The 24,516-nt window shown below is 38.8% G+C and overlaps 1 protein-coding gene and 1 long non-coding RNA gene across 4 annotated transcripts; both read left to right on the plus strand.

Moving 5' to 3' along the window:
* Nucleotides 1-2,065: 2,065 nt before the first annotated feature.
* On the plus strand, nt 2,066-3,738 carry LOC126726152 (uncharacterized). The gene is made up of 2 exons (XR_007655736.1): nt 2,066-2,223; nt 2,838-3,738. It is a non-coding gene; the product is annotated as an uncharacterized LOC126726152 (long non-coding RNA).
* A 325-nt stretch (nt 3,739-4,063) lies between these two features.
* On the plus strand, nt 4,064-14,817 carry LOC126726153 (cell wall protein RBR3-like). Of its 3 annotated transcripts, none has more exons than XR_007655737.1 (4): nt 4,064-9,462; nt 9,564-9,626; nt 9,753-10,316; nt 10,601-14,817. XR_007655737.1 is itself a non-coding variant. In XM_050431280.1 (4 exons), exons 1-4 carry the CDS (start codon nt 8,887-8,889, stop codon nt 10,163-10,165), a joined length of 912 nt encoding a protein of 303 aa, XP_050287237.1. In that variant the 5' UTR covers nt 4,064-8,886; the 3' UTR covers nt 10,166-14,817. The 3 variants fall into 3 exon arrangements, 2 of the variants coding, with proteins under 2 accessions (XP_050287237.1, XP_050287236.1); XM_050431280.1 differs by having other exon boundaries at nt 9,753-9,975; nt 10,116-14,817; XM_050431279.1 differs by having other exon boundaries at nt 9,753-14,817.
* The last annotated feature ends 9,699 nt before the right edge of the window (nt 14,818-24,516 follow it).

Genomic DNA, 24,516 nt, shown 5'->3' on the forward strand with positions numbered 1-24,516 from the left:
TGAAGTCTCTAGTACACTATTGTTGCTGATCTGATTGTTACCTGTTCCGTCAGAAATTTCTTTGATCGACTTATAAGTTATATTTTGTAGCTCGAGTGAGATTTGTTTAGCTCTTTTCATATGATCATTGCTATTTGCATCTTAGGCTGCCTCTACCAGAGAGACTCGGTGTGTATTGCCAATCTGGTTGTAGGTGTCGGTCTGGTATGAGATTCAATGTTTGGCTGTTTAATATTTGTTTCAATAATCACTGGCGATGCTATTGCTGTGCTGATCTTTCAATAAGAAGAACACTAGTAACTTATCCATTGAACCCTTTAACTTTTTACGACAAGTTGACAACAAAGGTTTCAACCGTGATAGTGCTTATCCATCTGAGGTCACAGCCGAAATCCATTATTTTAACAGATCAGCTATGTACGTAGGCGGTGTCAAAAGTATTGCTTTCTGATGGATTTTCTAACTTTAACACGGCATTATTTAGTAAAGTAATTACTAGATGTGTCATCAACCTTCTCTTCTGATGGCAATCCTTCAAGGCACACACATGGCTCTGACATAAATCTTTTTGATGTTATCCATCTATTCCTTTGTTTAATACCAGAGGATAAACATAAGCGTCATTCTTTTAAGCCAACCCTAATCCTTCACTCATATTGAAAGTTTTTGGGTAGGGTTGTAGGTTTACGTGTACATCGACTGGGATCTTGGCCATGCTAAGCCAATCAAAACTGACCAATCTTTACTTTAGATAATGTACAAGCAGGGCAAGTCGTGAAGATGATCTATAAATACTGAAAATGTCTGACTTTGAATTCTCCAAGTTCCTAGTGGATACCACAATAAAAGTACATACTAAAACACCATAATTGAAATCAGAATATGCCCAGCTTGAGGTGCTTGGTGTTCATTATCTCGGTCCTACTTGTATGTGCAAGGACCGAAACGCGTCCTCTCAAGCCAACAATAGAGAAGATAGAACTAAGCCGGTTATTTCAAGCTTCAAATCAGGTTGCAAAGGAAGTAATGGGCCCAAATGTGGCAAGTAGTACAAACGAAACCCAAAACGAGCAGCCCAATAGATTGAGTCCTGGAGGACCAGACCCGCATCATCATTTTATCTATCGAGGGCTACATTGATTTGTACATTGATGTGGCGCATGAGCTGGCACAGATAGCTAACGGTTCTGCAGAATCTCAGACATGGGATGGTGCAGAGCCAACGACGCTACAACATCTCCTTTTAGCTGACAGGGCGAAATGTTAAACTTGTCTTGTTTTTTTGTTGTCCATGTGCTTACTGTTGTTCGCCAATTTCTATTAATGAAATACCAGATTTCTCTTCAAAAAAAAAAGGGTGGTTCAATAGTTCCATTATCATAATGTGCATTATCTATCAATAATAATGTTACATTCTTGTAATCTTATATTTATTTAATGAGATTGGAAAAATGTAACATTTCAATGCTTGGTTCAATAGTTACATTTGCATCACATTCTAAGAAAATGGACTAATGAATTTATGCAAATATCCCTTGAAATAACTAAACAAATTTTTATTTTTTTAATAAGAAACACAGAATATGATAACAATTTTTACTTTCACTTTCTTCCCTTTTCTCACAAACCAAACAAACAATTTTTTTCTCACTAACCAAACAAAGACAAACAGATCTAAAAGAGACAACTCATGCAAATTTGACATTTCTTTGAAATAAAAAATTCACAAATCTAATCTAGACTTAAACACCAATCTGATCGAACTACGAAAATCACAAATCGGATCTAGATAGAAACACCAATTTGATTGAAATACAAAAATCACAAGTCAAACATAGATTTAAACACCAATATGATTGAACTTGGCTCGAGATCGTCTTCTTCCCCAAATCAAACTTGAGCAACGGCACCATGAGCAGCGGCAATGTAACGCCCCAGCCCAATTCAACTAAAAAGAAAAAAGAGACAAAAGGTCAGATTTTTTTGGCTCCCACGTGCCGCACCTACCCAAATTGTTCCCCACCACACATCACATTATCTCCCTCACTCTCTTGGCTGGCCGGTCAACTAAGTGGTCCTCTCAACTTGTTTTCTTTTTTATTTTCTCACAAACACACAAACACACTCCTCTCTCACTCCCTCACACTCTCCCACCGGTGTACCTCCTCACCACCATCTCTACCATCATTTTTCCCGCAAGCACCTCCATATCTTTTATATGAGGTAAAAGTTCATAATCTTTTTGGTGGGTTTTATATTTTTCTTGAGGTTCTTTTATCTAAGCTTTGATAATGATATTCATGTAATTTTTGAGCTTCTTGGGAGATAATCTTGAGATTATGTATATGGGTTTTTGATTTGGTAGGCTTATTTGATAAGTGAGTTTATGGTATTTACAATGGTGGCTATATAAGGTTTGTTATGGTAGAAATTTAGGGATTTTGAGTTATATCATGTGATAGTTGGTAAATCAAAGCTTTCCATTGCTATTGGGTTTATTTGGAGCTAGTTAAAGATTTATAATGTTTGTCTTGGACGATATTGTGATTTTGGTTTCATGGGTCTCTTGACAATGTTGTGTAAACTTTGTGGGAACTACTTATTAAGTGTTGAGGTTTTAATGTTAGTGAGAACACATGAATGATTTAAGTCTATAAATTGGAGTCTATGCCTTGTAAATTAACTTGTTGAAAAACTTTGGAAGTGGAATACATTATTTGTGAGGGTAAATACATAGGCTTGCCTAATTAATTTCTTATTTAGCAATTTCTAATTTGTAGCTATATGCTATGCCAAGCCTTATGCTTATCGTGATAGATTTGCTTGATATTGTTTAGGTTCTAGCTAATCTCCTTTGGAGCTTGAGGAATTAGGCTTTGCGGGTTGCGAGGTAAGTGGCTTCTTAATGGGATTTTTGAAAATGAATCATTATTGCACTCAATCTTTTTATGGTTAAACCATTTTGGAACATTATTCATGGTTTCCCTAAAATTTACTATGTGTACTATTATTGTTAATCATTTACGGAAAACACGTGAGGCATTGAAAGTGCATCATGTTTCTTATTGCATATGGGGAAATGCATGATTTGTTAGCATAGAAAAGACTAGCATCTTTGATTAAATTCTTGAGAATGGATTTTATGAATTTATTGCATTATTTGTAAAATTTAAAGATGCTTTGATAATTGCGAAAGTTGATGCAAAACATTTTTGACAAGAAATGGTTTTGAGGACTTTGAGAAAATTATGGATATTTGGTTATTGAAATATCTTATGAAACTACTTGGAAGTAAACTATATATTTTGAATACATTTAACTTGTGAACTTTTGATGTGGGTTTTCCCTTGTGCTATGATGTCAGTGATTACCCTGTCTTTGTGATGACGTCTTTGTGACGTGTGATTACCCCATCTTTGTGATAACGAGTTAGGTTGGAGGCTCTCACTTTGCATGACACAAGTAAATCCTTGAGTGTGTGGGTAAGGCTAGGCAAGGCCAAGAGATATGAATGTTGACCACCATAGTTTAGAAGACTGGTTTCACCGGGCAAGATGGGTGCCTAATATCTTTCCATCTTGTAACATAGCTTCTAAGCTTAGATCAAGGGTTAATAGATTGTAACTAGGAAACAAAGTCATGAACTTTATCTTAGATTGTATCTAGGACCAAAGCCATATAATTTCTTATGATCAATGTAAATTCATTTGCAAATCAATAAAATGAGGAATTTTTTAATTTTGGTTTTCTTATTTATTCCAATAATTAAATAAGTGGCGACTCCATTGTAAAACCCTTAATCTAAAGGGGAAAATATAATCAGTTGAACCTCCATTTTGAGAGACAATAACATAACTCCACCAATTCACGTGGATTTGGCCCAACACCAAAATATGGGCCAAGGGCACGGTCTTTCACACCCTGAAGGGACGCTATATTCATGGTTCTTAGACCATTATAAAACTAGGTGGTGACTCCCCCCCCCCCCTCCCCCCCATTGTGTCCACACCCAAGGTTTCTAAAAAATAATCACCATGAAACTACACGAAACTACATAATATATATATATATATATATATATTGTGAGCATGTGTTCTATTGGCCTTGCCTAGCCTCACCTACACCCTCAAGGATTTACCTATCCCTTTTATGGGCAATAGGGGTTAATGCGCCTTGTAGTACCTCTTTTGCATGTGGTCTATCATCCAATATGTTATCAATCAATTTGCATGTTGAATTTAATGTGTGTGCATGTGATAAACCCTAATTCAGTTTTTAATCATTGCATTTGGATTGAAAAATAAATTCTAGTGAATGTGTGTGGATGGTGATATCCTAGATTCTTGGATTTGAGAGAATTATGAAACAAACATATTTTTCATATTTTTGATGTGGATTTAAGATCAAAGCTAGTGTCATGCATGAACATGTGATGAACAACCAAGAACATGTGAAGAACGCATAGAAAAATTTAAGAACATTCAAACATATTCAAGGAATTTAAATAATTATTATCATACTTTAATCTTAAATTCTCATCATAGCAACATAAAATACAAGTTAAGGAAAGGGATTATATCTTCATACAAGATCCACACGGTGGAGGAGGAAACTCTTGGTAAAGGTCCTCAAGGTGGAGTAGAAAAGAAGAGCTAGGAAAGGGAGAGTGAGTCTCACTCAATACCTTGAGTCTTAGGAAGATCAAGATATGACAAGACTACTTTACTTCACCAGAACTCAAGAGGGAAGAGGGGAGGGTGTTTTTGTGTCTTGGAATGGAGGAGATAAGGGTTTATATAGTAGTAGTGGAGAAAATATGAACGGAAGGAAATTTAATGAGGGTTGACAAATGATCAAAGAGAATCATGAACCTAAACCCTATTTCAAACTTTGGAGAAAGCTGGTGCTTTAAATTTGGGGGTTGGTGGGAGTGATGAGTGTGGTGGGCCTTTTGTGTGTTAGGCTTTGACTTCTTCTGTTGTATCACGGCCCGTGATTGTAGGGTAGGAGAGTTGGGGTTGGCCTAAGTGAAACATGCCTCAGGACAGTCTATGCACATGTTGAGTCATCCCAATACAGACGCACCTCAGCTGGAGTATTGAGTATACAGCGTGCCCATAGCAGAAACAACTACTACAAGTATTACAGTAGGAAATACAACATGGCAAAATAACTATAACATTTGACAAGTAATACTAACACTTAAATAAAGGAAAAAAGAAAATCCAACGAGGTCATGGTAGAATAATACAACCGCAGGGAACAATGATGCAATAAACAATTCAATAATAAGGTAACAAGTTAATCATTCATCAATCACAAAAGTAAAACTTTTCTACCAAAGAAATGAGCATATTCTTCTCAACAAATGCAAGTCCAAAAAGGGAACCAATCTCCAATGCGAGAAATCTCAAAGAAGACTTTTGCCATAGAGATTACGCACTTTGGAAAAAGGACCCAGATGGCTTAAACTTTAACTCTTAATTTCTCAAAGAGTGGGTCTATCAAAAGGGTGAGAAATGGGTAGCCTATTAATGCATGCCTCTATTCTTATCACTCATGCTTTTCTTTGGTTTTGTTGTGTTTTCTTTTCTTTTCTCTCCTCTTCTTCCTTGTTCTACCTCCACTTCTTTCCCTGATTTTGATACCTCTTTTTTTTCTTTTTTTCTTTTTTGTTTGGTTCCTGATGATCCCTTACTGTTCATAACTACCACTCTTTATACTGTCTACCATGATGGGATTTACCATTTTTGCCCCTCAACTGCGTTTTGCTCCTTAGGGTTGTCCTTCCAAGAATGCCCACTGGCCTGCCCAACCACTACCATTGCACTGAATGTGTCGATTGCATCACTCCTCATTCCCAAAAACAAAAAGGCTTGTCTTGTTTCTTACCTCTCTCTGTTCTCACTACTTTCATCTGGATAAGGATTAAGCCTTTCTCTCACCTACCTCTATGGCATGCATCAAGTGGTCCCAGCTCATTATTACTTGTTTTGGGTGAAATTCCATTCCAGCAAGACATTTCTCCCAAAGAAGTTTGAGTAGGAACCCAAAAATAAACCCCCTCTTTCTCGCCACCACTAGACCACACCCTCTGATACCCTTGACCCGTGGCTCACCTCCTATGTATTGGCTGGATACAAGTAGGTGGTGCTTAGGCCCTTTGTGTATGCTCCACTTCCATCTAAATCCATTCCTTTCTAGCCTTCACGTCATTTCTGTTGCCTCCATGTTTGTCTGATTCTGTTATACGTTCTGATGGGTGTTTAACTCTTGCAGCGTGAAGGAAATATGGGCTTTTGGGCTCATGTTCCCTACCTTTCACTCCTTCCCTAGATTAGGTATTGCTTGGGTGAAGGCCCTCACCTTCCTAGCCCATGTTCTCTTATTTCTTGTGTTTATAGGCATCTTGGATGTGGATCCTGCCATGCCACTTCATTGTTCCTACTATAGCATTACCACTCCTTTATTTCTTGTTACCCGTGGGCTTATGGGTTGATGCTCTTACCATGCTGGCCCACTTTCCACATCTTTACCTCTTTTGGGCTTTATTGGCCAACATTCCTACTGTGCCAACCCATTTCATTCATTGGGCTTCCTTGCCCCATTTACTTCTTCTGTACCTCTTTTACTTCCATGAGCCTTTTGCTAAATCCCTTGGGCTTCCTCGGCCCAATTACCACATCCTTACCTCTTATTATTTTTTCAGGCTTGTTGGCCTTTAAGCCAACCCAATTAATTTACTAATTCATTTTCTGGGCTTCCCCGGCCCATTTACTTCCTCTTTACCTCTTATTATTCTCATTGGCTTACTACTTTATTCCTTGGGTTTCCTCAACTCATTTACTTCTTCTTTACCTCTTATTATCCTTATGGACCTGTTAGCCATCATTCCTGCCATTCCGGCCTGCTGGGCTTGCTTTACTATTTTCTCTTCTCACTTTCTTCATATTGTTAGGCTTCTTTTGTTATTAGGCCCTTTGTTAAAAGTGGGCATCAATGTTCAACCCCCTGAGCATTTAAATTGCTCCTGCAATTCTTATGCGAATACTTACGTAATAATTTTTTCGTGACTTTTTTAAATAGTGGACCCCACCTTATTTCCTTTCCTCCTATGGACAGGCTTGTCTCTTTGAATTTCCCAGTTTAGCAGTTATTTTGGAACACAGCCTCCGCTTCATTAATATGATGCTTCCTTTGACCGCTAACCCGTTGCTTCCTTTCACGTCACTTTTATTGTCCTTAGTCCTTTCGCTTTTCTCTTTCTCATCATTCTCTCATAACTCCTCTTTTCCTTTCCTTCACCTTCTCGTCTTCCCCAAAACCTCATTACCCATCTTCTCCGTTCAAACAATCTGTCATGTCGCTAACAAAAGGTGATGGTTCTTCCTGCCGAATGGGGAAAGAGGTTGCTGCCAACAATCCGCCTACCAAGACCATGGGTGACGAGGCTCCCCACTCCAAATTGGACCACTCTGAAGAGAAGAAGGAGGGGGGTCACGATCTGGGTAGTGAGTGTCCTCCTCTCATTGACCCATGGTACGACATCTATATCCATTTCCCCATAGTACCTGGTGATTATTTGCCTTTGTCATTGGGCCACGTGTGGCTTTCCATTTGCCATTGTGACACGGAGGTTTCTTAGGTCCCTTTGGTTTCCACCATTCCTGACCTTGATATTCACCAAGGAACTTCACTACTCGTGCCCATGCTTTTCGAATTTGGGTCAGGTACTTCTTTGGGTTGGAAAGAATGGGTGGACATAGAGTTGTCCGATGTGGGTTTCGTGGCAGCATTGCAGCAGGTCGGTGTGTTGAAGGCCATCGTTTCTTCCCGGGATTTGTTCAACCTTCACCATTTAGTCTACCGGTGGTGTAGCATCACCCATACCTTCTTCCTTTCTTGCAATGAGATCACCATGACCTTGGAGGATGTGGCGAACCAACTATTGCTACCCATTCTTGGCGATACGGACCCGAATGTTATTAAGCAATCTACCGAGGCGGAGGCCGTGGAGGCTGATTTAAGGAAAGGGATGAATGGGAACGCAAAGTTGTCTCATTGGGTTGGGGCTTTCTCCAAGGCTTCCACTATCATCAGCTATGCAACCTTCGTCGTGTTTTGGCTTTGTAAGTTCATTTTTGGTTCTCATCCCCATTATCCTATAAAACCCCTTTACTTTTGGTTAGCCATAAAGATTTTTGCCGAGGTGAGTCTACCATTGGCCCCTATGTTTCTGGGTCATTTGTATATACAACTGAACATTCTGCAAAGCGATGAGAGGTAGGCAAGTTCCTGCCATATAATTACTACCTCCGCCCACAGTACCATATTGCAGCACCTGCTATGGGAGTGTTGTGCTAGCAATTGGCCAATTGCAAGTCAGTCCATTTTTCCAAGGAGAAGTACCAGTCTTGTCCAAGAGTGATTACTAATTTTTGTGGCTATTTTGCTTCTGATTTTTAGTTGGCTTACCGCTGGGTTGGGTTGAAGCCGTTTAGGCATCCTGCTGTTGAGTTCTTTGCTAAAGGGATTTAAGCAGTGAGTTCACTTGTACTAATTCAGCCATGGGCCCCTATATGCTCGCTGTTGGGACCACCACCTCATTGACTGCTTTTGATGAGAGGGAAATTATGTACTTGGCAGCCACCAATGCTGGTTGGTTGCCTTATCTGTGATGAGGGTATCCGCTATGTTCATTATTCTACCAACAGAGTAAGGAGGCAATTTGGGCTTAATTAGGACATACCCAATGACTTTACTGCTATCTTAAAGTCTGCCACTTTTGTCCAGTCTTTCTTATGCCCTAGTACCTTTAAGTTTTAGAGCAGGCGCTTCACAATCACTATTCCGAGTTCCCAGAGAAAAGGCCTTTGCACTACTCTAATGCACGAGTATTGGCAGGCCGTGATGATTTCTTTTGGCCAGGAATTGTTTGGTGGCTGTGGGTTTAGTCTCATCCCTCTTGAGGGCCTTCTTGCCATTATTTCTGCCAACCCACGATTGTTGCTTCTCACCAAGTCCATGGTAGTGTATGTTAGGAAGCAGAGTAGGTCTGCTATATTTGAGTTGCAGGAGAAGGAGAAGGGATGGTGTTTATATGCTGGTGAGTTTCCTCTGGGTTGGGAGAAGAAGATAAAGGTGGTGAACCTTCCTATACCTTTGAAGAAGGGCTTGGTGTCTCAGACCGCCAAGCCTAAGTCTGCCAAGAGAGATGATGACTCTTTCAAGACTTGTTCTGATCTTGTTTCATATGAGGGAAGCCTTCCCCCTATAGGCAACATAGTTCTCAAGAGCTCTCCTCCTCCTTCTTTTCGTACCTATTCCAGTAGGCGTTCGACTGTAAGCAAGCCTAAGCCTTCTACTCCAAGGCCATCCGTGGATGCTCCTCCTTCTAGTAGGACTCGTGGCAGTAAAAGGAAGACATCTCCACCAGCCCCATCTGACACTGCCGTGAGGAGAGTATGTTATCCCTAAATTTCATTCTTTCTTTATTTTAATTATTTATAGGGCTTTCCTACGTCTAACTCTGTATATATATTTCTTTTCTTCTCCATTGATAGTCTAAGCACAAGGAGGACATTTCAGCCACTCGCCCTATACTACTTGATGAGCCCAAGTTTGAGGTACACTCATTTCCTTTGCATGCATCTTCATTTTTAGTCATTGTCACATATTGCCATGTGCTCTCTCTCTCTCTCTCTCTTTGCATGTTTGTTTTTCCTTTCTATACTTAAATACTCTTCTTTTAGGTTGATCCCGAACCCCTCTCTGTTTATCACCCCACGAGTGAGGAGGCTCCTACGACTGTTAGTGCATCTATGGAGGGCTTCTTTAACAGGGCAAATGTCGTGGCTAAGGCTATGGCTTCTGCTTCTGCTACTACTGCACAAGAAGCTCCTACCAAGGCTCTAGTCCCTCCATCTGAGCCTGTTCCTGCCGAGGAGAGTACCCACACCAGGAAAGTTTTTAGTGGTGAGTCTGCTCCTATTCTTGCTGAATTCCCTACTCCTCAAAAGGAAATTACTTCTACAGGCACATCCCAGACCGAGAGTACCTCTTCAGCTACTCCCCTAGTCGTATTTGCTAGTGACCCCTTAATTGCCCTTTCCCAGGCCGTGAAAGATGGTTCTTCCTTGGTGGTCACTCCATCTTCAATCCCTAGTTTGCCACCCAAGGACCTAATGCGAACTTGTCTTCAGATGGGGAGTCAAAGGAGGTCCTTGAGGACTCCGAGGATGAACCCGTCATGAAGACATTAGTTTCTGATTTCGACGAGGATGGTGATGGTGATGCGCAGGAGACCGAGGCTATGGGTATGTGTCCTTCATTCTTATTATGACCCTTCATCCACTTCACATGCTATTTCTCAATATGTCCCTTCATCCACTTCACATGCTATCTTTGCCTTCCAATCACGGATATACCCGAGGATCCTAAGACTACAATAGACCCCACGATGCCTGCAGCCCCTGTTTTTGCAATACCCGTGGCCCCTACTCCTGTGGGTCCTAGTAATTTCCTCACCCTCATACTTTTTTCAATTAAAGCCTTCATCGTTGCATTAAAGACTTATGTTGTACCTTATGTTCCTTTTCAGGTCCGTCTCCTGCTGAGGTGGCTCTGACCTCTCGGTTTAAGGTTGGTAGTAATTCTGCCACCATTCCTGACTCTGTGAGTGAGGCCACTGCCTTCTTTACTTTATTTGACTAGACCAAGACCAATGACCTTGATCCTACAGAATTCTAGGGTGCCGGAGCTCCCTTTGTTGAATTTCATGGCTTCTAAGTCCCTGACGAGTGTGTCACCCATTTGGAGGTAATCTATAACAGCCGCAAAGATTTTATGCAGGGATTCCTCTTCAGTCGTTCTACGAGGGAACACTTCCTCAAGTTGTTGGGGAGCGTGATGAATGACATTGAGCATAACTTCATCGACACCGTGTTTGCGAGGAGGATTTTGCAATGAAGGGTTATGGTTCAGGAGTTGATTAGAGTTGGATTTGCTGTAGAGTTTCTGCTGGACCACCTGCAAGAGATTGCTCAAGCGCTCTTCACAAAGAAGGTCTAGCTTGTTATGGACGCTATAGATGCTCGCATCAAGAGTTTGAATAAGGAAGTGGCAGATTGAGAGGCACGTCGCGAGCGTCTTCTTTCTGGCATTACTGGCTCTAGCCACTTCAAGGACCAAACTCTTATTTCAGGCCTTTGATTGGACTTTTATCTATTATGTAGCTTTATTTCCTTCCCCCATGTTTACTTCTTTCCCTCCTTTCTCTACATAGTACACTTTATTTCTCTAGCACTTATTTTGATAAGTCTAATATGACTTATATATTTTGGGCTTGTAGTCTATTATGCTACATCTGTTACAACTACTATTATGCTTTATGATACAATATATTTTGCTAATGCTTCATGATCTTCATTACTTTCCACTTTTGCTTTTAATCATGAATTACAAGTGTGCTACAATGCTTTCTTGTGACATATCCCTTACGAGGGTGGTCACTTAGAGGAAAGAAAAACAGGAAAGAAAAGGAATGATTGCACAATATCTCCTACGCATAATAATGTTTCAACCACTTGCCATTATTGGGGTCCATTAATTCTTTTTCATCCATCTGGGTGAAACGATAATACCCACTTGTGTTGGGACATATGTAAATCACGTTAGAAACATATGTCATCTAGAATTGGCTAATCCTTTGACAAAATGCACTTTACTCGTAATTGGGTAGATCTAGGATGTGTTTAATACTTCAAGGAATAAGAGTTCAAGTCCAAGTGTTTAAACCATACAAATTTGTCCAAGAAACAAGTGAAGAAGTGCTGGATTTTAAAATTCGATAGCTAGCTCAACAGATCGCATCTATCAAGGTTTAAAAGGGATCTTCAGCCCAATCCTCGACAGCTACCCGATAGATAACCTATCTATCGAGATTTACGAAAATCAGTTTTTCAGATCTGATTTCACACATATCTGTGTATAATTGTTTAGGCTTTCTTTTCTTACAACCCTAAACATATATAAGGATTATTTTAAGGGCCGTCACAGCTGATGCAACTTAATGCAAAAGTTTTTCACAAGCATATTGTGACAGGAGACATATGCCCTAATTCATCTCTTTCTTGAAGAAGCTGCTGCATTTGTACGCCATAGGGTTTTGTAACCAAGAAGCTTCATGATCTTCATCGTGTTGATGAACTGAAGAACTTTACAACCAACATCCTTCTCAAGTTAGTGTGTTAGTCATGTACTGGGATCCGTGCATCGATTGGTTAGTCACGTACTGAGAGCCGTGCATTGAAAATATGAGATTGTCACTGCAGAACAAGTCCAATTGGGTATTGGGGTAAGGGTTCAGCTGTAGGTTGGCATAAGATATTGAGATTCCTTTACTTGTAACCACTTGTTGTGATAATAGTGGATTCTCAGGAGTGGTAACCTTAAAATCACCTGGTAGGGTCTTTGCCTCGGAGGTTTTCCCCATTTGTAAATAAATCACTGTGTCAACTTTATTTTTCATTGCATATTAACTTAGTTAGTGATTTGTTTGTGCTACCACGTGTATTGCATGTTAATCGGATTAATTAATTAACTTGGCTAATTAATTGGTTATTTCATCACAAGGTGTCAATACATTCTTGGCCTATCAAGTGGTATTAGAGCAGACACACTCTGATTAGGGTTAATCTTTGCTGTGTGATCCATTGACCCTGTTTCATGGCTACAACCAACATGAAAAGATCTTTGTTTTCAAATACATCTTGTTTTTCTAATCTCTACTTGATTAAGTGTATCAGAAAATGCAAGTCTAAAAATTATTTGAAATCCATCATGATGATTATTGGAAAAGATCTTAACATGACAAAGAAGAAACTAGACTGTCTCAAAATGAAAATGTGCGGAGGAGTTCGTCTAAGTAGAGTGAAAGATAAAAGCTTTGTTCATAAATTGCAGATGAGAGAAAGAACAATTCCTACTGATTTTTCATCTAAGCATGAGGTGTGCTTCATGATGAAGTCTGCATTTAAGGTTATGGACACATGTTTGTAGTACCTTGATAGCAGCTACTTAAGACACATAACTGGAGACGGATCTCTCTTTAAGGTTTTCGAGTCTAAGAAAGGTGCTAATGTCGCTTTCGGTGATGGGAGCAAATCACAGATTAAAGGAAAGAGAACCATCTCTCTACTTGGACTGCCAGACATTTCAAATGTGCTATATGTAGAAGGTCTGAGAGTGAACCTATTGAGCATAAGTTAGATATGTGATCAAGACTTTATGGTGCTGTTATCAAAAGGGAAATTCCTTGTGCTAAATGAGTCTGGAAAGAAACTCATAAGTGGTGTTCGCACTCTAGAAAATTGTTATGGTTTTAGTCCTTAATGCTGATATTGTATGCAATAGCATTCTTTTGCCAAACGAAGATCTATAGCACCAAAGGATAGGACATGCTAGTTACAAACATCTTTCAATTGTATCTAAGTATGAATCAATTTTAGGGATACCAAAACTCAGTAGAGTGAACAATGTGGAGTGTGGACCATGTCAGCTTGGAAAACAGACGAAAACTAAACATCCGGGCACTCAGACATCTGCTACATCTAAACCATTGGAGCTACTACATTTGGATCACATGGGTCCACCCAAAACCGAGTCTCTTGGGGGAAAGAGATACATCATATTTGTGGTAGATGACTTCACTAGGTATACTTGGGTCATTCTTCTAAGATCCAAGTCAGATGCTCCTGAGCACATTAGAGCCTAGTGCACAAGATTGCAAAATGAGAAAAGCTTAAAGATTGATAGAATTCGAAGTGACCATGATAAATAATTCGAGAACTCTTACATGGAGTCCTTTTGCACTAGATCAAGTATATCTCAAGAATTCTCTGCTCATATTACTTCTCAGCAGAATGGTGCAGTAGAAAGAAAGAATAGGGTTATTCAAGAGATGGCTAGAGCCATGTTGCACAACAAGGACGTGGCTAGAAACTTGTGGGGAGAAGCCATCAACACTACATGCCATATGGTTAATAGGGTGTATTTCAGACCCGGTACCAAGAAGACTCCCTATGAGTTATGGAAGAGAAGGAAGCCAAATGCTAAGTATTTCAAAATATTTGGAAGTACTTGTTTCATTCTCAAGGATAGAGAGAATGTCGGAAAATTTGACTCCTAAAGTGATGAAGGAATATTTCTGGGATACTCCTCTACAAGCAAGGCTTATCAAGTATACAACAAGAGGACCGAGAAGGTGATGAAAACTGTAAATATTGTGATTGATGAAGCTTCAGAGTCCAGTTCTAAGAAAATTAGTGAGGAAATCCCCAAAGAAATTCTTCCTCCCAAGCCCAAGGATGTTCAAGAAATTGTTGATCAAGAGCCCGCATCTCCAAGTACTCCCGGCACTCCAAGTGTTGTAGAAGGTTCAACAAACTATCTACCTCACTTGACTCTGAATACCATGAAGAGAAAAGACCTTCCTCCAGGATTAAGTTGAATCATCCTCCTGAAGTTATTGTGGGAAACACGAATGAACTTACACTAAGGAAGCGTACAGTTGATAAATGTGTTGCTAACTTTGTGTCATATTCTTGTTATTTGTTATAGGTTGAACCCACCAAGATTGAGGAAGCCCTTCAGGATGAAAGCTGGGTTGAGGCTATGCATGATGAACTACTTCAGTTTCAAAGGAATGATGTCTAGACTCTAGTACCAAAACCAGAAGGTGACCACATCATTGGCACAAAGTGGATCTTCCGTAACAAGACTGATGAGAATGGTAATGTAATCTGCAACAACGCTCATCTTATGGCTCAAGGATACTCTCAAATGGAAGGAGTAAACTATGATGCGACATTTGCTCCAGTAGCCCATATGGAGTCCATCAGGATTCTCCTAGCCCTGGCATATCACTTGAAGTTCAAGCTCTACCAAATGAATGTAAAGACTGTTTTCTTGAATGGATTCCTTAAAGAAGATATCTATGTGGCTCAACTAAAAGGATTCATTGATCCACACTTTTTGGATCATGTGTTGCACCTCAAGAAGGCACTCTATGGTTTAAAGCAAGCCCCTAGAGCTTGGTATGATCGACTCATACAATACTTGGTGTCACATGGGTTCACAAGAGGAAAAGCTGATCAAACTCTCTTCATCAAAAGGGAAGATGGTGAGTTGATAGTTGCTCAAGTCTATGTTGATGATATCATCTTCAGGTCAACTAAGGATGAACTTGCTCATAGTTTCTCTAAACTCATGCAGGCCGAGTTTGAGATGAGCATGATTGGAGAGTTGAATCACTTCCTTGGGTTGCAGATCCCTTAGCAAGAGTTAGGTATATTCCTATCTCAATCTAAATATGCTAAAAATATTGTGAAAAAGTTTGGTATGGAATCTGCTAGTTCTGTAAGAACCCCTATAAGCCCAAATGTTAAATTCACTGTTGATTTGTTGGGTAAAAGTGTTGATTCGTCTCTATATACAAGCATGATAGGTAGTCTTCTTTATCTTACTGCTAATAGACCTGACATTAGTTATAGTGTGGGAGTGTATGCTAGATATTAGGCTAATCCCAAAGAGTCTCGTATGATTGCTTTGAAAAGAATCATAAAGTATGTCAAAACCACCGTCGACTTTGGTGCGTGTAAACAATGACACAAATGATGTCTTAGCTGGGTATTCTAACGCAGACTAGGCTGGGAATGCTGATAATAGAAAGAGTTCATTGGGAGGTTGTTTTTATGTTGGTAATAATATCGTCTCCTTGATGAGCAAAAAGCAGAATTCCATCTCATTATCCACTGCAGAGGCTGAATACATCCCTGCCGATAGTTGTTGCACCTAACTTCTATGGATGCAAAAACTCTTCCTTGATTATGGTATTCGCCAAGAACATCTTACTATCTATTATGACAATACTAGTGCCATCAACATCTCTAAGAATCCTGTTCAACATTCTTGAACTAAATACCTAGAGATTCGACATCACTTCATTCGGGAGCTTGTCGAAGATGGTACTCTTACTCTTGAGTTCATTCACACTGATGATCAGAAGGCTGATTTATTCACTAAACCTCTTGATAGCAAACGATTTGAATTCCTTCGCCAAAACATTGGTGTTATCTCCATGAATTGATCTCCTCTTCTCCTTCTCCTTCCTCATGCATTTACATCTAGTTTTATGCTTTGCTTTGTTTAACATGTTTTTATTTGTGTTGTTTTTAGTTGCGTTTTTTTTTTCATAAAAAAAATTGAAAAATCAGAAAAATACAAAAGCAGTGTGTGTTTGTGTACATTGGTACTTGTGTACCTTGGATAGCTATTGAAACAAAATTTTCTAAACTTTGTATCCTTTGTAGCTTAGATGAGCATCTCTAAGCAAGTGAGCTTTGTGGCTCGTGTTTGTGATGAGTAAGATTAAGTAATCTCTTGTACTTAACACTCATATCACTCTTTTTGACGAGAAGGACTAGAAAATCCTAAGAGAAAGGCATAAATAACCATCTCACCACTGTTGCCCGCTAATCATGAAATGACATATGTATGCTTCGGCATAGCAAAAGTGCAATGTCAAAAGCTTAACATCATTGGGTATTTCTTTTCTTTCTCTTATATGCCCATGCATGATATGCTTTACAAAAGAAAATATGCAAAGAAAAATAAATGCAAAAAGAATCAAAATGCTTTATATATGATTGCAAGCTTGTCTTCTAGGAGATGTGGGAATTATAGGATGTACCTCAAAGGTGATAGTCCCCATCAAGCAATTATGATTGTGTGTGAGTTAAAGTGATCTTCTCATATCCCAAATTGTCATAACATGTAGACACTTATGCAATCTTGCAATGTTTTTCACACACAACACACAACATTCTTTGCTACTCTTGATACATGTGCAAGTACAATGTGATTTAGCCATTACAAGAAATACATGTGTTAATGTATATTCACTAAACTGTCTTAACTTGTTTTTGAAATATAAAATTAGTTAGACTTGTTTTGTATGTGTGTGTGTGTGTGTGTGTTTTGGATCTATATGCTTGAAATTTTTTCTTGTTGAGAGATGTTCTTGAGAGCTTAAAATGTTGTTTGGATATTTGGTTGAGTAGCATGCTTGATTGCATTCATCTCTATGTTTTTCTCTTCTTTGAAAAACTATTTTTAAGCAATCTCAACAGCTTTTCGATACCTATCGACAGCTAGGCTATCTATTAAGCCTCTTGATCTTCCTTTCTTGACAGCTGTTATCACAATTTTGATCCATCAAAGTTTTTGAGAATTTGTCTCAATAACTTCTCGACAAATTCTCGATCCATCGAGAAAGTTTCTGTATGCTCGATAGCTTCTCGATCCATCGAGGTCACTTAGCTATGGACACCTCTTAATATCTCCTCTACAGCTCCATCTGGTGAAAACTAAAGCTCGACACCTCTCGATACCTCTTGATCCATTGAGCTTCGTGTTTTCTATATATAGCTCAGTGCGATTTTTTTTCTCTCATTTTATCCGATCTCTCTCGACAGAAAAATGTCTCTCCCTCTCCCAAACACTTCTCAATCACACTCTTCATCTTCCCCACTCAATCTTCGACCTCAAGTGTGTTTTCTTCCTCTGGTATGATCTTCCCTCTTACATTTATCATGCATTTCATCTCTTTTGACCTGACTTTTGGGGTTTTTGAAAACTTTTGGGGTTTTTCAAAATTGATGAAGTTTTTGTGAAATTTTTGGGTTGGGTTTTGTTTAAATGATCTTAAATGTTCATGTATTGCATCACATTTGCATTTTCACAATGTTTCATGCATTATAGATGTGTGTTTACTATGTTGAAATCATGTGTGTTGGTAGGATTGGATTGGGCTAAGCCCATGATGTTTTTACTTTTGCATGTCACATTTTCATGCATTTTTCATGCATACGTACCATTTTTTTCTCTATCTTATTGGTATTGATCTGTGCTTGGTACTTTTCTACTTCTCTCTCTCTCTCTCTCTCTCTCTCTCTCTCTCTCTCTCTCTCTCTCTCTCTCTCTCTCTCGGTTCGTTTGCTCTATGGCACATAAAAAGAGCAAGTCTACTCCGTCCTGGAACCCTTTTCGTTCTGGGGCATCTACTTCTGATTCTACCCCCTCTCACATTCGGTTACGTGATGAGAAAGCTCGTATGGACTTCTCGAAGAACTTTTCTCGACGAGGCATTCATTCAGAACACCAAGTCGTCCTATCAGACTTTTTTGATACTGACCTTCCCACTGTCATCTACAGTAGGGGTTAGGAGTCACTGTGTGGCATCCCGATCACTTGTCCCTCTGTGATCTTACAGGAGTTTTACTCCAATATGCACAGATTTAATTACTCTATACCTCATTTTATCACTCGTGTTCGAGGTACGTACATTGTAGTCAATCCAGATCTTATATCTGAGGTGCTACACATACCGAGGGTAGAGTTTGCTAACTACCCCAACTGTGATCGTCTTAGGACTGTGTCCAAAGACGAACTCTCGTCTATCTTTTGTGAGACACCTTCATCATGGGGTAACCATAAAAACACTTTATGCCTGGGCTTTGCAAAAGGTCTGAGGTTCCTTAATATGGTGATGACATTTTTTCTTTATCCCTTGTCTCACTGTAACTCTATTACTGAGCCTCGTGCTCGATTTTTTCTATCCCTACTTCATACTCTCCCTTACAAATGTCTATAAGGATACGACAACCCGTGATAAGCTCATTTTCCCTTCTGCTATCACGCGGATTCTCCGTCATGCGTCTGTCTCCTATCCTAAGTCTCCACACTTCTCTATCATGTGTGCCATAGACAGAGCGACCATTCAACGGAGCAAGGCCCAGCTTCGACCGAAGCGGCCACGAACTGAGATGGCGACTCCTCCAGCTTCTTTTGCTCCATCCACCTCGGCTCCTCCTTCCACAGGTGGAGTGACTCTCGAGGCCATCATGGCACAACTTGTGCACATGGATGCTCGCTTGACACTTTTAGTGATGAGTTGTGTCAGGTGAACACCCGTGTTGATCGTATTTCTCGACAACAAGCTGTCATAGGTGGTTTCGCAGCGTCTCTATCTCCATCTCCACAGGCTTCAGAGGATGAGAGTGATGATGGCTCTGGTAGTGATGATGCTGATGAGGATGATGGTACTAGCTCTTCTGGTGACGAGGAGATGACTGCTTCTTATTGACTTACCCTTTGTCATTTATGACGAAAAGGGGAAGTAGTTTTGGGTATGAGAGTAGTCATGTACTTAGGGGGAGAGTTAGTATAGGAGATTATTCTTGTTAAGGGGAGTGTTTTTATTTATGAGAGATGTAGTGAGGAATTTTTGTATCTTTTCTTTTCTTTTCTTTCTATTTTAGATACATTGCTCTTACATTGTGATAGCAAAACTTGTACTCATTTTTTAAACATATATTGAGGTTGTTATTACATTCTTTCACCTATCTCTTCATGTGTTGTTTCTTTTCTCTCTTTATACACATGCTTCTTATTTATTGTATGCAATCTTTTATTTCTGTTTCCCACTAAGATGACATGATGAGTTTTGTTTAAAGTGTTTCAGAAATACAGGTTGTCAAAGTCTTTCTTGCCATGAACTCTCTTCTTGCAAAGTTTTTCAAGAGTTTGAGTTAGGATTAGATTTTATTGTATTCAACAAGTGAGTATGAGTTGAGTGATTTATGACTTCTTTCATATGATTATTTGTTTGTTGTGGTTTCGTCACGAATTGCCAAAGGGGGAGATTGTTAGGACATATGTAACACCCGCCTCACTTAAATTTAATTTTATTGCTTCTAAAGTGAAATTGATGAATTATTTAATTTATTTTGAAGGTGATATTATTTTATATTATGATATCTAAAAAGAAAATAAATAAAAGATGTAATGTGAGAGTTATTTTGTGGATTATTCATATTAAACTTTTAGTCTCCTTATCAATTAAGGAAAAGGATAAGAGATTTCCCATTTGGATTAGGAGTTTAAGTGTTATTGGAATTCTTTAGAGTTCTGGCCCATCTAAACAACCTTAATATGAGTTTAGTGGGAATTAAAGTCTTGGGAAGCTTATTTAAGTTTTTAGTGGGTTTTAAATTTGAGCCCAAGTGAAAACAATTTTAACGTGTAAGTAAGTTAGGGTTTCCTGCTAAAAAATAGAGAGAGAGAGAGACGGAAAAATTACAAGAAACAAATCCTGCATCCGTGTGGTCGTGTGGTCAGGTATACCTCTCTCTCAAACCTTCATGGAAATAACCTACGTTGCTAGAGTAGTTTAATAGATTTGCTTTAAGTCCCATATGAACTCTTGAACTAGGCGATAAGCTCTTGAGTGATAGTTGCTAGAGTTTACGCATGGTAGTGGGGCTGGACTTTTGAATCTTGTAATCTATATCATGGTCAAGTTTCTAAACTTTTATCAATACATGCTTCAGGTCACTAAGTCCTACGGGTAGGAATTAATTGGTAAATCTATTGTGTTCTTTCTATGGCTTATGGGTAGGAAAATCCTTGGATATTATATATATGTTAGATTAAATTTCTAACATTCAGTACATGCTATAGATTGCTATACGGGTAGAGATTTTTATGGATGCTATAAATATATTTGGATCTTATAGAGTATTTCATGGTGGTGTTGAAGTGTTATATGAAATCTTAAAGAAAATATAAATCTGACACTTAACTAGACAATGGTTGTATTGGTATTAACCTATTAGGACTTGATGAAAATCTTGGGGAACCACCAGCATGCATATTCTCATTAGATGATATCCTTACGTGTGGTAATACCTCTATTAGCCTCAAAGACATAATAGTAGTAAGGAGAAGTAATATGTCATAGAGGATTGTAGAGATGTTTATAGACTAATAAATTATTAGGAAGTGTCCCTTACATCCTTATGGTTTACGTCAAGGTGGATTAATTATATAATTATGTTACTCCTTTATTTTTAGGTGGGGAGGAAAAGCTCATTTGATTTTGGATCTAGACTACGAGAATTACCAATTAAAGGTAAGTGGACTTCAGAACATGACGTCTCTCAAGACATATATATTCATATATATTCTTGGTAAAAATATATTTATATATACATAATTGCAAAGGTGAAGTTTCAAAAACTTATACTATTATCAATGCTTTGTACACATACCTAAATTTTATTATTTCTTAAGTGTTACCTTGAAACTGTATGTGTTAAGAATGACTCAAAACTATATTTTTGAGAAAGTATGTTTTATATGATATATGATTGGTATTGACAATATTGTAATAAAGTAAGAATATTTTCAAACAATCTGCAACCTTTGCCAACACAGGGTTAAGTGTTAGCCTTCGGCCGATGTAGTGTTATTGTGGTGTGGTGTAGTGTTATCATTTGCTCTTTGGAGCTAGTGTTATCGTTTGCTCTTTGGAGCCAGTGTTGCCTCTATAAGGTTAGTGTTATTGTTCCCTATGGGAATCACCCACCGAGTGTTTAGCAGCTTGTGTCTTTGTCTGGCTAATGTTTAATGTTTTCCATATCAAACTATTGTTTTATTGTGATCAACCTTTAGAAGTGGAAAAATTGTTTATTACTATAATATATTGTTTCTACCTATTTAGTATATTTTGGCTAACTAAATTGGTTATTATTTTATTTAATGATTATAGTGTAATAGTTAAATGTTTTATTCTTGACAGTTTTATAGAATATCTTATATTGCTGTTAAAATTATTTGTAAATGTTTTGTAAAGACTATATTTTGTCAATGATACTAATGTTTTGTTTTGAAAGACATCCTCATGTTATGTAGTCTCTTATTGGGCTTCTAACTCACCCCCTTTTTCTCCACCCTTTCAGATTAGAGTAATGCAATATCTTTTGGAGGTAGATCATTGGAGCCATAGATTGAAGACTTCTTTTGAAGATATGTTAGTTGATGGACTGTTTTAGTATATTTTCTTAGGATAGTGAGTTTGGCATTTGTGGAACCTTTTGAGATTGTATTTGGAGACAATATTGTTAAACTTTTGTTTTTTATGGATTTCATAGGAAAGATTTTGATGGTTTGAAGTATATTTGTGGATATTTAATTACGCTCTGTTCCATTATATTATTGTTGATTATTTATAAAAACAAGTTGTGCATCTAAATCCTTGGTATGGGTTTGGGGTGTTACAACATATGTGAATCTTGTTAGGAACATATGTCATTTAGAATTGGCTAATCCTTTGACAAAATGCACTTTACTTGTAATTGGGGAGATCAAAGATGTGTTTAATACTTCAAGGAACAAGAGTTCAAGTCCAAGTGTTAAAGCCATGCAAATTCGTCCAAGAAACAAGTGAAGAAGTGCTGGATTTTAAAGCTCGACAGATAGCATCTATTGAGGTTTAAAAGGGATCTTTAGCCTAATGCTCGACAGCTACTTGATAAATAACCTATCTATCAAGATTTACGAAAATCTGTTTTTCAAATCTCATTTCACACATATCCGTGTATAATTATTTAGGTTTTCTTTTCTTACAACCCTAAACATATATAAGGATTATTTTAAAGGTTGTCACAACTGATGCAACTGAATGAAAAAGTTTTTCACAAGCATATTGTGACAGAAGACATATGCCCTAGTTCATCTTTCTCTTGAAGAAACTGCTACGTTTGTACTCTAGGGTTTTGTAACCAAGGAGTTTTGTGATCTTCATCGTGTTAATGAACTGAAAAACTTTGCAGCCAACATCCTTCTCAAGTTGGTGTGTTAGTCACATACTGGGATCCGTGCATCAATTAGTTAGACACGTACTGGGAGCCGTGCATTGAAAATGAGAGATTGTCATTACAAAACAAGTCCAATTAAGTATTGGGGTAAGGGATCAACTATAGGTTGGTATAAGGTACTGGGAATCCATTACTTATAACTGCTTGTTGTGATAATAGTGGATTCTCGAGAGTGGTGACCTTGAAATCACCCGATGGGGTTTTTGCCTTAGAGGTTTTCCCCATTCGTAAACAAATCACCATGTCAACTTTATTTTCTGCTACATATTAACTTAGTTGGTGATTTGTTTGTGCTACCATGCATATTACATGTTAATCAAATTAATTAATTAACTTTGCTAATTAATTAGTTAATTCATCACAAGGGGTCAATACATTCTTGGCCTATCAACTTGCATGTGCTTCCTAGACCATGAAGGGTCCTTCCCATTTTGGTGAGAATTTAGATGGTCCTACCATACCTCGCCTGACATGGTTTGATGTCCTCAACACGACCTGACCTTCTGTAAACATTCTTTCTTTAATTGTCCTGCCATAAGCTTCGATCATTCTTTGCCTATATCTACGGCTTCCTCCCTTCTTTCATCCAACCCTTCTAGGTCCTCGCAACTTTTTGCCATAAATACTTCTCTTTTTCCATCCTTCATGTCTGCATAACCCTCAAAGATGGTATCATCACTTCTGCTGGGCTCACCACTTCTGTCCCATACACTGAGGAGAAAGGAGAGAATCTTGTGGCAGATTTGGGCAAGCTTTGGTAAGCCCAAAGTGCATCTAGCAGATGTGTTGCCCAATCTCTATTGTACTCATGGCTCATCTTGCAGATGATCTTGATGAGGGTTTTGTTTGTTGCTTCCGCTTGCCCATTCCCTTGCGGGTAATAAGGTGATGACTGGTGATGCTTCACTTGATAGAACTCCAACATCTTCCTCACTTCTCTATTGACAAATGGAGTACCATTGTCACTTATGATTCTATGAGGCACCCCAAATCTGACAATTATATTTTCTTTAATGAAATTTGCCACAGCTCCTCTAGACTCTAGTGGCTTTGCAGAGTGGAATGGTCTCTGCCCATTTGTACTCGTGAAACATTCTGTAGCCACAAGGATCCATATGTGCTCGTGGAAAGGTGGATTGACTGGTCCTACCAAATCGAGCCCCCAAGTGTGAAAGGGCCATGGAGTGACCATGCTATGTAAGCTTTGAGGGTGGGTGTGGATCAAATTGGCTTACACTTGGCAACTGTGACACCTTTTCACAAATTTTGTTGTATCCCTTTTCATAGTGGGCCAATAATAGCCCATCTGCAGTACGCAACGATATAGCTTCTTCTTTTCTTGATCCTCTCTGCATTCTCCTGTATGCATCTCCTTTAACATCTCACCAGCTTCTTTTGGGCCTAAATATCGTAATGGGTCTCCATCATATCCCTTCTTAAAAAGAATTCCCTCATGTAGGAAGTAGTGGGTTACCAGCTTCCTAAGTTTATACCTTTCACTATGCTTCTGTGGCAGGACACCTTCTGTCAAGTATTGTATGAACAGGCTTCTCCAATCCTTAGTGGTAAACACGACATAGATCTCTTCCTTTTCTATAGCTAGGTGGCACGCTTCACACTGGGTTTGGGTCAAGTTTGCATCCTTGCCCATTCTTGGCCAATAGAAACCCTCCCTCTACAACCTACAATATAGACTAATCTTGCTGCAGAACCCACAAGTTCTACTGTGCACGTCCTT

Source organism: Quercus robur, chromosome 5 (genome assembly GCF_932294415.1).
Source record: "Quercus robur chromosome 5, dhQueRobu3.1, whole genome shotgun sequence".
Classification (NCBI taxonomy): Eukaryota; Viridiplantae; Streptophyta; class Magnoliopsida; order Fagales; family Fagaceae; genus Quercus; species Quercus robur.

Coding starts and splice junctions, on each gene's coding strand:
- LOC126726153 (XM_050431279.1), top strand. CDS start 8,887: ATGCACGAGTATTGGCAGGCCGTGATGATTTCTTTTGGCCAGGAATTG. Junction 9,463..9,563: donor CTGACACTGCCGTGAGGAGA/GTATGTTATCCC, acceptor CTCCATTGATAG/TCTAAGCACAAGGAGGACAT. Junction 9,627..9,752: donor TTGATGAGCCCAAGTTTGAG/GTACACTCATTT, acceptor CTCTTCTTTTAG/GTTGATCCCGAACCCCTCTC.